Source organism: Varanus komodoensis, unplaced genomic scaffold, assembly GCF_004798865.1.
Source record: "Varanus komodoensis strain SLA01 unplaced genomic scaffold, ASM479886v1 scaffold80, whole genome shotgun sequence".
In the NCBI taxonomy this organism is placed as follows: Eukaryota; Metazoa; Chordata; class Lepidosauria; order Squamata; family Varanidae; genus Varanus; species Varanus komodoensis.
In genome coordinates, this window is record NW_025336482.1 from 2,340,938 (window position 1) to 2,355,407 (window position 14,470).

Below are 14,470 nucleotides of genomic sequence, written 5' to 3' on the forward strand. Positions count from 1 at the left end.
GGGCCTCCTGGCGGCGCCCCTCCGGCCCTGCGGCCCGCGCAGGTGAGCGCGCTCCGGTCCGGGCGTGCGCGCGCGCGTCCGCGCGGGGGCCAGGCCGCCTTGCGGAGGGGGAGGGGCGGGGCTGCCGGCGCTGCCGCAGGGGCGGCGGGACGGGCAAGGCGCCCGGCTGAGCATGTGCAGAGTGCCTCTCCCCCCTTAGCACGAGCAGAAGTCCAATGAGCTTACCTTTGGGGACGGCTAACGTGTCGTTTCCTCGGCTGCCAGGCATGCCCGGGGCGGGGGCGGGGGCTGGGGGGGCGGGGAAGACGCTCTGTGCATGCTCAGAGGTGCGGCAGACTCTTCTAGCATCGCAAAGCCCACCGCAGGTGAATTGAAGGCCCCTGCGTCTTGCCTCACCCCGGTGACGTCGCAGCCTGGCTTCCAGGACCGGGGAACCCTGTCCGGGTGGTCTCTGCCTGCGAGTAGGCAGCAATCGGAGGGGCGCAGAACCGGGTAGGGCGTGGAGGCGGTTGTGCTCGTGGGGAGCTGGGTTCCTGTTGCTTTCTATGCTTGTGGTGCAGACGTTCACTCTTGGCCAGGCCGGCGACCCCCTTTCGAGCAGCCCCGCTCCCCCCGCGCTCGCCTTCTCGTTGCAGCAAGAAAAATGTCCATAGCCAAAAAAAACCCATCAATAAAATCCCAACCCGCCCGCGCAGCAACGGTGTCTGTAAAACATCGAATTCATCAGGGCTGAAATTGGCAAGGATTCTGACTGGAGCATCGCTTGGCTCCTTCTCTCGCGCAAAGGGAGTGAAGCCTTTGGACTGCAAACCCCATCATCCCTAGCCAGCACGACTAGTGGTCAGCAGAGTGGGAATTGCAATCCATGGACATGTAGCCCCCATCCTCCACCGCGTCAGATCAGCCTTCCCCAGCCTGCTACCCTCCACAGGGTTTGCAGTTCAACTCCCATCATCCCCAGCTGGCCCCAAGCAAATCTCTTGCTGTTTGCATGTACTGGTTTTATTTTCATTGCCCGTTGCACACCGCTTTTGCCTGCCTCCTAAGAAGCTTGCATGAAATTCTCGCATCTCCATCCCTCCGTTTTATCCCCTGCAGCAGCTTGAGAGTAGCAGCTTCTATTTGCGGGGGTGAAAACTGAGCAGATTTTTCTGTTTCAGACCTCTGGATATTACTCTGCCCCCGCTCCAACCCATGTTGAATTTGTTTTTTGTGCATTGACCCAGTAGGTAGGATCCGCGGTGGGGGGGTCCTATGCCCGCAATATGTAGTGGGGGGGAGATCTTGAAATTTGAACGAGTGAAAAAACACTATTAGTGACCTTGTACAAATGCACACAGGCACAGACCTGCCCTTCCGCTTTGCAGCCTGCAAGAGGGGTACCCCCTCCTCTAATCATTCTTCGCAGTTTCGGAATCCCTAACTCATCCCAGAGCTTGCCGATTTCATCTTCACATCACCAGGTGGGAAAGGACAGGTGATTTGACCTGTGAAGGTTTGGACAAGATGACAGGGGGAACAGAGCGGGGTTACATACTGGACAGGTGGTCTTGTGATCTTGTGTCCTCATGCAAAATTGCCAGTCTTTTTTTAAAAATTTACACCATTTGCACAAATTTCAAGATTTGCCCTCCGGCCCCCAAATCACACACATTGTGACTTGTGCCAATGGCAGAACCGCCCCCTCACCCACCAAAATGCAGGTTTTTTCCAGCATCAACTGCAGTGGGAAGATCTTGTACAGGGCCTACCTTGCTTACCTGAAGGGAAATGCTGTGGAATGCCATTGGGATTAAGGTGTGTGAGGCTGCAGGACAGAGGGTGGGACACCCATAGAGCATGTGATTTGTGGGGGGGGGGGATTTGGCACCTGGAGCTTCCTGGTGTGGCATTAAACTTTTCTCCTGCTCTCCTCTTTTACCTGTATTTGTGTTAATTTACTTGTGTGTGGAGGAGTAGCTTTTGTGGGGATGGTTTTGATGTTACACCCTATTGATGTTTTATCAGTGTGTGCCTTGCATGGGAAATTTTTAAGTTAATCACGGCCGAATCCAGTGCATGTTGAACTGGAAACTCTGGGGCTTTTTTCTGTCTGTTTACATAGGACCACATCCAACACTGATAATACAATGTTGTTGTGTTATCGCAAGTTTTTGGCACAGTGAACAGAAAGACAGTGCTATAACCGTGCTGGAAATTGTGGGGAGGGTGCAGGGGGGTTCCAGGCTAAAGGTGCATGCAGTGGAGCATTGCTATAATTAATAGACATCCTGGGAATTTTCACAACAGCCTTGTAAGGTGGGACAGTTGGATTTCTCCCTAAGCCAAGCCAAATGTTAAGTAACCATTTTTGGGTGTCTAATATTTATTTGTATTTATTAATGTCAGACCAGTGTGGAAGTGGATGAGTCAGTCTTGCTTGCACTAGCGAAGCAGTTCACAGGCCGTTGTCTCAGAACGCCCTCAACAGCCCTGTGAGGTAGACCAGGCCAGCCCTGCTCATTTCCCCACCATTTTGCCAGTGAGGAAAGGCGAGCTAAGCATGTAAAGCTGCCCAGTGAGGTGGCAGCTGAACCCTGAATTGGGGGCTCGGCTGCCTTCGAATCAAGGCGGCCCTTAACAGCCTCATTAAAATGGTTTAGAATAAAGGGTCGAAAGCAAAGGACAGGTGCTGTTTGCCCCTGCTTTGCCTCTAACTCTCTTGGCTGAGAGAGGAAGTGTTGGCTACTCAGAGTTCAAAGGAAAAGCACTCTGCACATGGTCAAAGGAATTCCTTGTTTTAAAAAGTTTTAAGGCTCTTCCTTTTTCAGTTCATGGAGTAGGACCTAGATCTGGGTAGGAAACCCACTACCTAACTGCCTGGACTACAACTCCCATAATCCATGGCCGGGGCTGACAATGTTGAAAGCCTGCACTTTGTTATGTATTGATATACTTTTAATTATAGGCCACCTATAATTGTCGAGGCCTTCCTAGGTATCTTACAGTGTATAAATATTCTTCTATCTACCTATCTATCTGAAACTTTTATATGCCTCGACATCTCGGGAAAATTTTTCAGGTTACCTGCCTGAGATTGAGATTACGGGGGAAGGAGTCAGGTTGGAGGCTGGCTCGTTTTGCACCCTTGTGTGCCCAAAGGAGTCTCGACAATTCCCAGCGCTGAGCATTTAGGAATGCTGTGTAGCTGTGAAGCTTACACGGGCTGGATCCCTGCCCGTTCCCTGCCCCAGACTTAACCCCTCTGGGGATTTTTAGGATGCAGCCTTTCCTGCAAGGGGGGCAGTCTTTCCCTGCACCCCGGCCCATAAGATGCACCCCAAAATTGCCCCTCCCCCACCCCCGGCATATTGCAGGCACTTCCCAAGTCCCCCCACAGAAAAAGTCTGCGAAGGAACCGTGTATCCAGGTCGGGTTACTTTGCTGGTATTTTTACACCCGTCTTGTGGGTCGTCTCTAGAAATAACAGTTTGACCTTCAGGGCCAAGAAGCCGTCTGAGGTCGGGAAGAGCCAGGAAAACAAGACGGGGAAGGAGTCCAGAGGAAAGGAGGCAAGGGAAGAGGAGCATTTGGGGGGGGGGGCAGACTGGGGGAAGCAGTGGGACTGTCCCATAAAATATTTCTCCCGGCTTGGTTGCCCCAAGCACAAGAAAGAAGGCAGCATCTGCCGAGAGCCTGTGTCACGCAGGGGTGTGGAACCTGCGGGCCGAACCCACTTCGGGGAGGCTCTCGGGGGCCGCGTGTGGGGGTGGCCGGGGCCAGGGCCGCAAAGCCCCGTCTGAAATCCCCTCAGGTCCCCGGTTCCTCAGAGAGGTAAGGAGGAAAGCTGTGCAAAAGGCAGGGAGCCGCTGAATGAACGGAGCTGGAGGAAAGGGGCTCGGCTTGTGGAGACGCGGCCCTGCAGCCCTTCGGGTTCCGCACCTCATCCTTCAGGAGAGGCAGCAAGGAGGCAGCTGGACAAATGGGGGCGATGCCATAAAAAGAATCAGCCCCCCCTCTCCTGTTCCAGCCGTCCAGACAAAATGGATTTGACATTCATGGCAGGCGGCGGGGAGAAAGCGCTAATTTAATGTAATAGAGAATTCAGTCTGATCTTAAAATGGCCATCAGCGGCAGAGACTGCTAGTGCCCACAAGTTTTATCCTACAACTCCCATCAGCCCTCACCATTAGCTAGGACTGATGGGAGGTGTCAGCCAGGGGGGCTTCTCAGCTCAGTGTTAAAACTTGCAGTAAAAAGCCATGAGAGCTGAGGCTTTTCTTTAAAACCTTAAAATGAGCCTTTTTGGAAAGGAGGAATTAACCGTGCTAGAACCCCTCCTCCGGCAAACCGCCCCCCCCCGGGAGAATTTCAATGAAATTCCCTGCCCACACATTGCAGAGGGAAATTTTGAAAGGTGGTTTGTGTGCAGATGGGTCGTTTTGGCTTGTGCCTTGGTGGTAGTCGTTGGAGTCACATTGCGTTGCGTTGCTTTGCGTTGCAAAAATCCAGCAGCAGCAGCAGCAGCAGCAGCAGCAGCAGCAGCAGCAGCAGCAGCGTCACTGGGGGTGTTGAGGCAGGCGTGAAGGGGGCGGAGGGAGCCCTGTACACTGTGCCTCCCGAAGAAAATTCGGCAGCCCATTTTTGCTTGCAAAGCAATAGAGGGAAAATCCATTAACGGCCATCGGATGCATGGTGTATTCAGCTGGACCTGTGCCCAGGTAAGTTAGTGTACGAACGCCACCCTGGGGACTTGCGTCTGAGTAGACGAGTGAGGATCGCGTTGTGAGTGGACTGCCTTCTCTTGGCAACGCCACTTGATGCAATTTCTGTTTGGTCTGATGGAGAGGCGATGTCTGGCTGCTGCCCAGCAGCCCCGCAAATGGAAAATGAAGGCGCTTTCCGAAAACTGCAAGCAAGTTAGGATCATTTTGTTTCAAGGAAGCAAAACCTGCCGCTTCGCACCCTCCCGCCCTGTGGTGTGTCGTGCCGTGTGTGTCTCCTGTGCACGGAGGGAGCGGAGCGCATGTTGTGGGGAGAAGCTATGGGTCTGGAAGGAGGAAGCCAGTAGTCACGCCCTGGCAGCTCTGCTGCAGATGGCGCTGGGGAGGCGCAGGCCAACCAGACTATTAAAAGCGCCTTGCCTTTAACTTGCCCCCCCCAGCCGCCGCCTCGCTCCCCTCCCCTCCGCCTCTCCTTTGTCCCTCCTTCTGCCTGTCTGCTCGCTGGCTCGGCGGCGCTTGCTGCCTTGGGAGGACCATCCGGGACAGGTGGCTCACCTGGGCAGGAAAGGGACCTTTGTGGGCACGGGCCCAGAGGGTGCCCGGTGCCTCCCAGCGCCGCCCGCCCGCCCCTCAAGCTTGCCCCGGCTGCCGCGAGGCGCCCCGGCGGCTTCCCGGGCTTGGATGAGCTGGCCGCATCCTGCCCCTGCCGCAGTGCAATGCTCTCTTTGTGGCCCAGCCCTCAACCTTGAGCGAAGGAGCCACCATGCCGGAGACGGGCACCGGACTGGAGAACGGGCGGCGGGAGAAGCGGGGCACGGTGGACGGGGAGACGGCCGCGCCGGCTTCGACCGGGGTCCTGGGTAAGTCGGGCATGCCCGTTTCCCGCCTCTGGGGCTGGGGCCCCGGGGGCACCCTTTCTGGCCACCAGATTTTCTGCCGCTGAGGACTTTGCCCGAGTTCAGGCAGCCGCGTCCCTTCGGTTCGGCCAGTGACCAGAGGGGAACTGGCCGGTGTGGAAGGGGCAGGGGTCTCCGCAGCACAGCGTCTGGACGCAGCAGGGACCTCCCTGCGGCCGCCCTGCCACCTCGCGTCCTGGCGTGACCCCCCCCCCCGGTCTTTGTGTTCACGCCACCAGTGCTGAATTTGGGGAAGGGGGCTCGGAAAGTGCTGGGGGAGCCTCCGGCACTGCCCCCCTCCCTTTCTTGTGGTCTTGTGTATTTCTACGCACCCCGGTCCTTGGAGCTCCTCCTCAATCCCCCCTCTCCCTCGCAGTCTGATGTCATACTCCTACAACACGAGGGAGGGGGGACCATTCAGAATTTTTTTCCGTGCCACGTTCCTTTGCACCGAGAAGCGCCAAAGTGCCGCCCGGCTCGGCAGAGCGTCCTACAGCCCACTGCGGACTTGGCCTGCTCGGGACAGCGGCAGGCGGCCGTCCAGCGCCTGGAAGCATGCACCTCCCAGGGCGTGGGCCCTCGGCTGAGGAAGGGTCCGTGATCTGTGGCACCGCCGAGGAGGGGAGCTCGAGGGCCCCTCCAAGTCCCCCCTTGCCAGGCGTGGTGTGAAAGGCGCTCTGTGCAGCCCTTTGTCTTTCTGTGTGCACCTCCTTGCAAGCAGATCCTCCGGGCTGGAAAGAGACTTTGCGAGATGGATGTGTGCGCCAAACCTGGAGAGTGGACCGTTTTCCCGAGGCCTGAAATTTATTTATTCTTAATACCAGGCTGTCAAGGGGAGACCCTAAACTGACCACCTCTCTCCAGCCTGCATGGCTTAACCCCCGGCTGGAGCGGCTGTGGGCGCCCCGACAATTTGGCCAAGTTGCGGTGTTTTCCATCCCGGAGCTGCCGAAACGTCCGGGCGAGCTTCAGCCTTTCATTCTGCAGCACCGATGACCTTAGCTGGGCTTCACCAAGGTTAAGGTGCGAAGAAGCTGGAGAAAATCAGGCACAAGCCTGGCCTGAGAAGGGAGGCTGAGGATCTTTTAACCCCCCCCCCCCACCGCCCGTGTGTTTTTGTCTTCTGCTGTTCTCCTGCTCAAGCTGCATCTTGGAGACACGCTGGAATTTGTGGTTTCTCAGGAGACCTTCCCGGTGCAGTCATGGCCAAGGGATCTGCAACTGGCCATCTCTGTCCTTGTGTCCTGGGCTCCAACAGCCATCATATCTGGCCAGTGCGGTCAGCGAGCTGAAATGTGCAGCACTGCTCGGGTTCATCCGAGGCGTTAAGAATTACACGGGCCGGAGCAAGTATGCTTTGCAGAAAGCCAGTCCTGTGTTTCCCACGCTCATGAAAACCCGGCAGTGCCAACTAGGTGCGTTCTCAAGGTGAGGGCAACGGCAGAATCTAAACCCAGCCGCACCTGCATCCAGTCTGCGCCTTCCTTTTCCTTCCAACAATTTACCAAGGGTTTATTTTGTCATTTGTGGTCCACCAAACAATTCTGCTCAGCAGTTCGGAGAAGAAAAGAAGACTTTGCAAGACCTCAGCCCCACTCCAAAAAGCTTTGCAAGGCCTGAGCTGCTAGGCTTTCCAAATGGCAGCTTATTGGCTGCCGAGATCGAGTGATGCTGCAGCTGTGTGTCCACCGGGTGGGGGGTGGGGTGCATGTCCAAAGAAGCATGCGGCACCCCAGGCAGGGTATAATAAGGGTGAACAGGATCGGCATGGCATATCCTATCAGGGATCCCAGGCAGCCGTTGTCGGTAGAAAGCTGAGCTGTGCAAGAGCGCGCTTACCAGATAAGCTGTGCAAGAGCTGAGCTGCTGGCGGGAAGCAGCCCTCTTTGCAAGAGCGTGCATATGCTGCCGATTGGTTTATCCAAAAAGCGAAACCCGATGTCATAGGTGGGACATGCTTTGCGCAATGCAGGCCGGAGGTGGAGTCTGTGTCTTCGCTCCCTCCACTGTGCCATGAGCTGCCAATATGCCTCGATTTTCACTGCAGTGCCTTCTGCCCACGCACGGCTGTGCCAGGAGGTTTTGGGCACCCACAAAGCCCGGCCTGTTCCCCCCCATCCCGGGAGAGAGCCTGCCTTTATGCTTCCTGCACGGGTGCCAGTGGCCTGCAACCAGCGAAGAGAGGACTTCTTTGTTAAAATCCCACTGAAGCTGTCGCACGTGCATCTTGGGGGCTGTTATGAATGTTGCGCCGTTTCCCCCATCCTTGGAATTCCTCCCGCAAGTCGGGGTTGTGCTCACGAAGCCGGTTCAACCACACGTGTGGCTCCCAGGATGGGGAGCGGTTTTGTGGAACCCTTTGTGACAGAAGTGCGGGGAGCAGAGGCTCAGAAATTGGAAGAGGAGTAAGGAAGGGTGGGCCACGTTCTGCAAGCGTTGTGGTGTTGTGGTGGGGGGGGTCAGATGGCAACTTTTTGGGGGGGCACCGAGTTCAGGAAGGCTCTTGCAGCCACTGGGTCAGGGCAGTGTCCGGCCTCGAGAGGAGAACACCAGGTCTCCAGCCTGCACTGTATTGTTCCAAAGCTGGTGGTGGATCAGCTGGCACAAATTTAGCAAACACCAAGGGTGTGCTTCCTGCGCCTGAGCAAAGCTCAGCCCAGCCCCGTGTCCTGTTTCCGAGAGAGGTCAGCCACAGGCTTCCTTTCCCAGCCACAAGCAACAGCACGTGTTTCTCAGGGGACTGTCTTGGAACAGGGAGGTTTGTTTCTCTGCTACCGGGAAGAAGAGCCAAGCAAGAAGGAGATTCTTCACTGGATGGAAATTCAACCCCAAGGCTGGCTCAGGGGCTTCTCACGTTCCTAGGGTCCCAGGCCAACCAATTTTGCACGGGTTGCTGACCACCCATGCTTTTGATCTTGCTGGAGGCATTTCCGGCTGTCCCCTGTTGGAAACAGGGTACTGGGTTAGTTGGACCCTCTTGGTCTGATTCAGAGGAGAATCGTGTGGGTTCTCCAAGGAAGGGGCAGATGGTGTGGTTGCCTGTGGAAGGGCTGGTTCTTCACCCCAGCAACCTATTCCAGGTGAGGAGACTGGTTTGCCTCCAAGCTTCCCGATCAGGAGACCTATTGCTCTTTGTACTTCATTGGCTTCCAACCAGGACTCACACCCGTTTCCTGCCCGTTCAGGTCTGGCCGGATTCTTTTGGCAACGTGAACTTCCGTTCCACGGCGCCCCCGCTGGGCTCCCAGCGTTCTTCAGCCCGCGCTGAGAGCTGATGTGTTGCGGCCCCAGGCCCAGAGGCGTTTGACCATTGTGCTTCCAATCAGCCATCCTCTCCATGCTTCCCCAAGGTTTAAAATATTAGTGCATGTTTTCGGAGAAAAAGAGGCCAGTGAGTCAGGACTGCAGCACCCATCAGCCCCGACCCTTGGCAGGTGGGAGCTGTTGTCCAGACTTCCAAGGAACACCGGGCTAGGGAAAGCCTTCCCAAGGGGGACTGCACTGTCCGATAGCGTGGTTGTCTCGGAGAGGGCTTTTCCAGCCACGGTGGCTAATCGATCGCCTTGATAATATCAGCATTTCTTCCAAGTCGTTCCGCTCCTGCCTCTCTCTCCCTTCTATTATCCTCACAACAACCCTGCAGTGCAGAGCTGGCCGAAAGCGATGCCACTGGCCCAGGGTCACCCCTTCAGGGCTTTGCAAGGGTTCAAACCCAGCCCTGCAAGTCCCGTCCCGCCAAGTGCAGGGCCCGAATCACGGCGGCACTGTGGCCGGCGTTGGACCAGGGCTGTGCAGACGCGTGTTCGAGCCCCCCTGCAGCCACAAAGCCCATTGGGTGACTCTCAGCCTGAACCCGCCTGGCAGGGCTCTTGCGAGGATAAAATGCAGGGGGATTTCTTGGAGGAAAAGTGGGATAATGGCTGGGAACGGCCCAGAGTCTCAGCTATGGGGTGGTGTAGAAATGGGAGTCATAGGAAGGATGGTGGTGATGGAATTTAAAAACCATCATCTTAAATAAGATCGAGTGGTGAGAGTGCCACTTCCACGCAAGGAAGGGGAACGCGTTGCCCCAATTTGCCCCCTGACTGTGGAATGCGCTCCCCAGAGAGGTCCGCCTGGCGCCGTCGTTATTTGTTTTTTGGTGCCAGGCCAAGACCTTTTTATTTCAATATTTTAATAACTTTTAATATCAGTTTATAGGTTTTAATATGCAGCCGGGGTGGATCTGGGTTTTATCTGTATTATGTTTTATTTTATTTATGTAAGTTGTCCCGAGGCTATGTGCTGGGACAGCATACAAATGCTCTAGATAAATAAATCATAAATAAAATTTCCCGTTTGCTGGGCTGGCAAGCGGGTCGCTGGAACCCCCCCAGGGCTCAGACCTGGCTCGCGCAGGATCCGTGTGCTTGGCGCCCTCCCAGCATGCTGGACTTCAGCAGGAATCGGCCCCAATCGGGCATCGTCCAAGCGCCTGGTTTTGGGGCTAAGCTGTTCCCCGGCCTGGCCGACAGGGCCATTCTGAGCCCACGTGGGGCATCTGGCATCTGTGGGTGATGATTTTGGGAGGGGGGTGCTGGGAGCTGGCGTGGATGATGGCAGCTGTAGTCTGCAGCCGAGACTGGGGCAATTCCGTCCGGCGGCTGCTCTTTCCTTTCGGCGGCAGTCCTGGCTCGGTTTGAACTTCCCCTGAAAGGCTCCAGGAGGATCCAGCAGCCGGAGCACCTCCAGCATCAACATAGCTGGGATCCATCTCTGGAGGAGAGAGGTCGCCATGGAGATGTCTGGCTTTTAAATCCCCATTCCCCCCTCCCCATGCACACCGCCTCCATCTTCTCAGCGGCAGGAGAAGCTCCTCAGGGTGGGTATTGGGGGGGGGGTCTGCTCTGCCCCTTGTGGGAGTGGGAGGGAATACCCCAGGGAGCAGGAAATCGGGAAGGGGGGGGGGGGCAGGAGCCGTCGGCCTGCTGCAAAATTTAGCAGCAAGCCAGCAACCTTTATTCAGGCAGGAGTACAACAGGGAAAGCATGGGCTGAAAGGGTTTTGCTTCGTGGCTTTGGCCTGGGTGACCTGTTCCTCTTTTGCATCATGATCAGGATTAATTATCTCAGCTTTGGATGGAGCGGTGGCTTCTTTCTGCTCTTAGGAATTCTGGATTTCTGCATCACGGTGGCGCAGTTGCCATGAGATTGCTTTCTGTGGAGGGAAACAGCACATACACTTTATAAATACGGAGTGCAAGCAAGCAATAATGCTTTGAATGTCCGTAAATCATTTTAGTGGGAAATAAATAAAACGGCGGCAGACTCCAGTTTGGCGCTCTGCTGGCGAAGAAGACCCGTTCTCGAGGCCCGTGGTGCAAGTCTTGCCACTCCCATCATCCCAGGCTGGCTGTGGCGAAAGATGACGGGTGTTCGAAACAGGGCAGTCCTCTCTGTGAAGGCATCCTCTCTTTCATGCGCTGTCCAGTCCAGGTTTAAAGGTAAAGTCCCTCTCTGCAGAGGTCAGTCCTACCTTTGAAGGCTTCCTGTTGACTGAGCTTCCTAGTCCAAGCCTGGCTTACAGAGAGTCATAAGAAAGGGTGTGCAGGTGTCCTCCCTTTCTGAGGATGGTCCTCCCTTTGGAAACCCTCTTTTTGATGGGTTGTGCAGGCTGTAAGTAATCAAAGTGCCATAAGAGAGAAGAGAGGGTCTCTGAAGTTGGCTGTCCTTTTCAGCACCTGGACAGCAACCGAAAAATGGACCTGCAGGTCGTCTGGTCAATTCTTTTCCACCAGGGTGGGAGATGTTCAGCTTCCGATATAATTTAAGTATTAGCCTGTGCTGATGCTCTTTGCTGGCAGCCACAAACCAGCATCTTCCTTTGTAATTTTGTGGGGTGCTGGTTTGCAGAAACACAGAGTCGGAAGAAGGCCATCTAAGCTGACCCCCGGCTCCAGCCAGCTCCAGTCATGTAATCCTCAACCTGACCTCCTTTTTTGGCCATGAAGTGGCCACCTTCTATCCAGACCTGCCTCTTGTGCCAGAAGAATATTCCTATGTCTTGACTGTAATCGAAACGCCAGCATATCCTTTCCAGCAAAGCAAGAAACAAGCTCTCCCAGAGGATATTTTAAGCCAGGCCCCTCTTCGGCCACTGACCTCTTGAAAAGCATCCGATGCTCGGATTTCAGCTGGATCAGGAAAAAACATGGAGGGGCACAGGGGTTAGCCGAGCCCAGTAGGCTTGGAAAGTTACAGTTCGCACTGAAATGAAAACAGACGACGAAACAAACAACAGGGAAGGAGCCTGTTTCGCAGGGGGCCTCTGAGAACGGAGCAGGGCCTGGGATTTATTTATTTGTTTAAAGTTTTTGTATGCCGTCCCCTTGCTATATAGCCTCAGGACGGCTCACACCAATAAATAAATATCATACAAATTAAAACCCGGAAACACCCTGGCTGCACAATTAAAACCGTAAATATTACACATTGTTAAAATATTGCTTGAATAAAAAGGTCTTAGCCTGGCGCCGAAAAACAAATAACGACGGCGCCAGGCAGACCTCTGGTTCCATGGGCCTCTCTGTTCCCGGGAGCCAAATGTCTCTCCAGGAAACCCACACGGATTGTGCAGGGGCTGATAGGCCACTTCTCTGGTGGGTCCCTTGGTGGGGATCATGGGAGTTGATCCCCACCACATCCAGAGAGCACTGCCATGTGGGAGGCCTGGTCTGCAATAGTCAGACCAGTGTCAGTCCCGAAACAACCACTTTGCAGACTCTGGTGGCGGGCTGGGCACGACCCCTGTGCCGTTAAGATAACGGTTTATGTTATCCTAAATTACATACCGGGCCTGGTGGTCAAGGCATGGAAAGGGGGCAGTTGGGGTAAAATTGGGGGATTTAGCAGGATGTGGTGGCTTAGGAGATCTGAGCCATAATCCACACAAAGGTCCCAGTCCCTGACTCTCATCCTAACCAACCTTGCAAGGCTGTTGGGAGAATCACAACATACTCTCACATAACCCCAGTCCTCTACCAGCTCCACTGGCTCCCCGTTGAAGTCTGGGCTCAATTCAAGTTGCTGGTTATGACCTACAAAGCCCTTAACGGCTTGGGACCTGGTTACCTAAAGGAACGCCGGCTTCCATATTTGCCCTCCCGCCCCCTGAGATCGGCGGCAGAGGCCCTCCTCCGGGAGCCCTCCGGGAGAGACCTCAGGAGGCAAAGTACCCGGAGCAGGGCCTTCTCTGCGATGGTGCCCAACTTATGGAATGCACTCCCCAGAGAGGTCCGCCTAGCGCCGTCATTATTTATTTTTCAGCACCAGGCCAAGACCTTTTTATTCAAACAATATTTTAACAATGTTTAATATTTATAGGTTTTAATTGTGCAGCCAGGGTGTTTCCAGGTTTTATCTGTATTTGTATGATATTTATTTATTGGTGTGAGCCGTCCTGAGGCTATATAGCAAGGGGACGGCATACAAAAACTTTAAATAAATAAATGGAGCAGAGTGGGATCCCACAGGCTGCCTTGGATTCCGTGCCATTGGAGGAAAAAGTGCGATATAAGTGAAGCAACACAATAAAATAAAGACTAATATAGCTCAAGGAGTTAGCAACATTTGACCAAGTGATCTTAAAATCATGAAAAAATGATTAAAAGACTATAATTTTCTTTTGGATATGAGAATGGAAGATGAGCAAGTTAAGGAAACTATGATAACATGGGCACAAAATTTTGGATCTCATACTGAGTTACAGAAATGGCAAAAGTTGTGGGAAAGAAATATCAAGGTAACCTTAGCAACCTCATATAAAAATCCTTATAAAATATTTTATAGATGGTATTTATCGCCAGATAGATTTGCAAAAATGTTTCCAAATATGTCAAATAGATGTTGGAAATGTAAACATAAACCTGGTCCTTTTTATCCTATGTGGTGGACTTGTGATAAGGCAAAAAAAATACTGGGTTAAAATACGTAAATGGCTTGAGGAAATGTTACAAAAACCTTTAACATTTAAACCTGAAGTTTTACTAGGCATGGTGTCTGTTGATGTTGACAAACAGGCAACATATTTGATTCTACACGTAATTACTGCGGCGAGGATTGTATTTGCTCAACATTGGAGGAGTGAAGAACCACCCACTGATGAACTGATCTTAAAAAAGATTCTGGACTGCGCTGAAATTGACAGGATGACTTTGTCTCTGAAGGAGAAAGAGGAGACATACTTCTATCAAACTCTGAACTATTTATTATTGGCTAGAGAAACGGGAATATGCATAGATTTGAATATGGATTGCTATAAAAAAAGAAAAACGGGCCTGACCCAGCAGGTCTGATGTCTCTGATGATTGATGGTTTTTTTATTATTACTTTCTTTTTTTAGTTTGTAAAAAGTAATAATAACATTTACTTAAAAAAAAAAAAAGACTACAAAGCCCATCGAAGCCCGGGCTCAATTCAAGGTGCTGGTTATCACCTACAAAGCCCTTAACGGCTTGGGACCTGGATACCTAAAGGAACGCCTTCTTCCGTATTTGCCCTCCTGCCCCCTGAGATTGGCGGCAGAGGCCCTCCTCCGGGAGCCCTCCATGAAGGATACTAGGAGGAGGAGTGCCCGGAGCAGGGCCTTCTCTGCAGTGGCGCCCCACTTATGGAATGCGCTCCCCAGAGAGGTCCGCCTGGTGCCATCGTTATTTGCTTTTCAGCGCCAGGCTAAGACCTTTTTATTTCAACGATATTTTAATAAATTTTAATATTAGCTATAGGTTTTAATTGTGCAGCCAGGGTGTTTCTGGGTTTTAATTGTATTTGTATTATGTTTATTTATTTATGTGAGCTGTCCCGAGGCTATAAGCGATGGGACGGCATACAAACT

General features: G+C 53.4%; 2 protein-coding genes across 2 annotated transcripts in view; one reads left to right on the forward strand and one right to left on the reverse strand.

The window, feature by feature from the left end:
• The window catches only part of GTPBP3 (GTP binding protein 3, mitochondrial), a 10,727-nt gene extending 10,459 nt beyond the window's left edge, over positions 1-268 (reverse strand). Inside the window, exon 1 of the mRNA XM_044455912.1 lies at positions 226-268. Within this exon, the coding sequence (XP_044311847.1) occupies positions 226-268 (43 nt within the window). The remainder of the gene's footprint in view (positions 1-225) is intronic.
• Positions 269-5,229: 4,961 nt separating this feature from the next.
• The window catches only part of ANO8 (anoctamin 8), a 42,446-nt gene continuing 33,205 nt past the window's right edge, over positions 5,230-14,470 (forward strand). Inside the window, exon 1 of the mRNA XM_044455914.1 lies at positions 5,230-5,563. Within this exon, the coding sequence (XP_044311849.1) occupies positions 5,467-5,563 (97 nt within the window). The 5' untranslated portion in view covers positions 5,230-5,466. The remainder of the gene's footprint in view (positions 5,564-14,470) is intronic.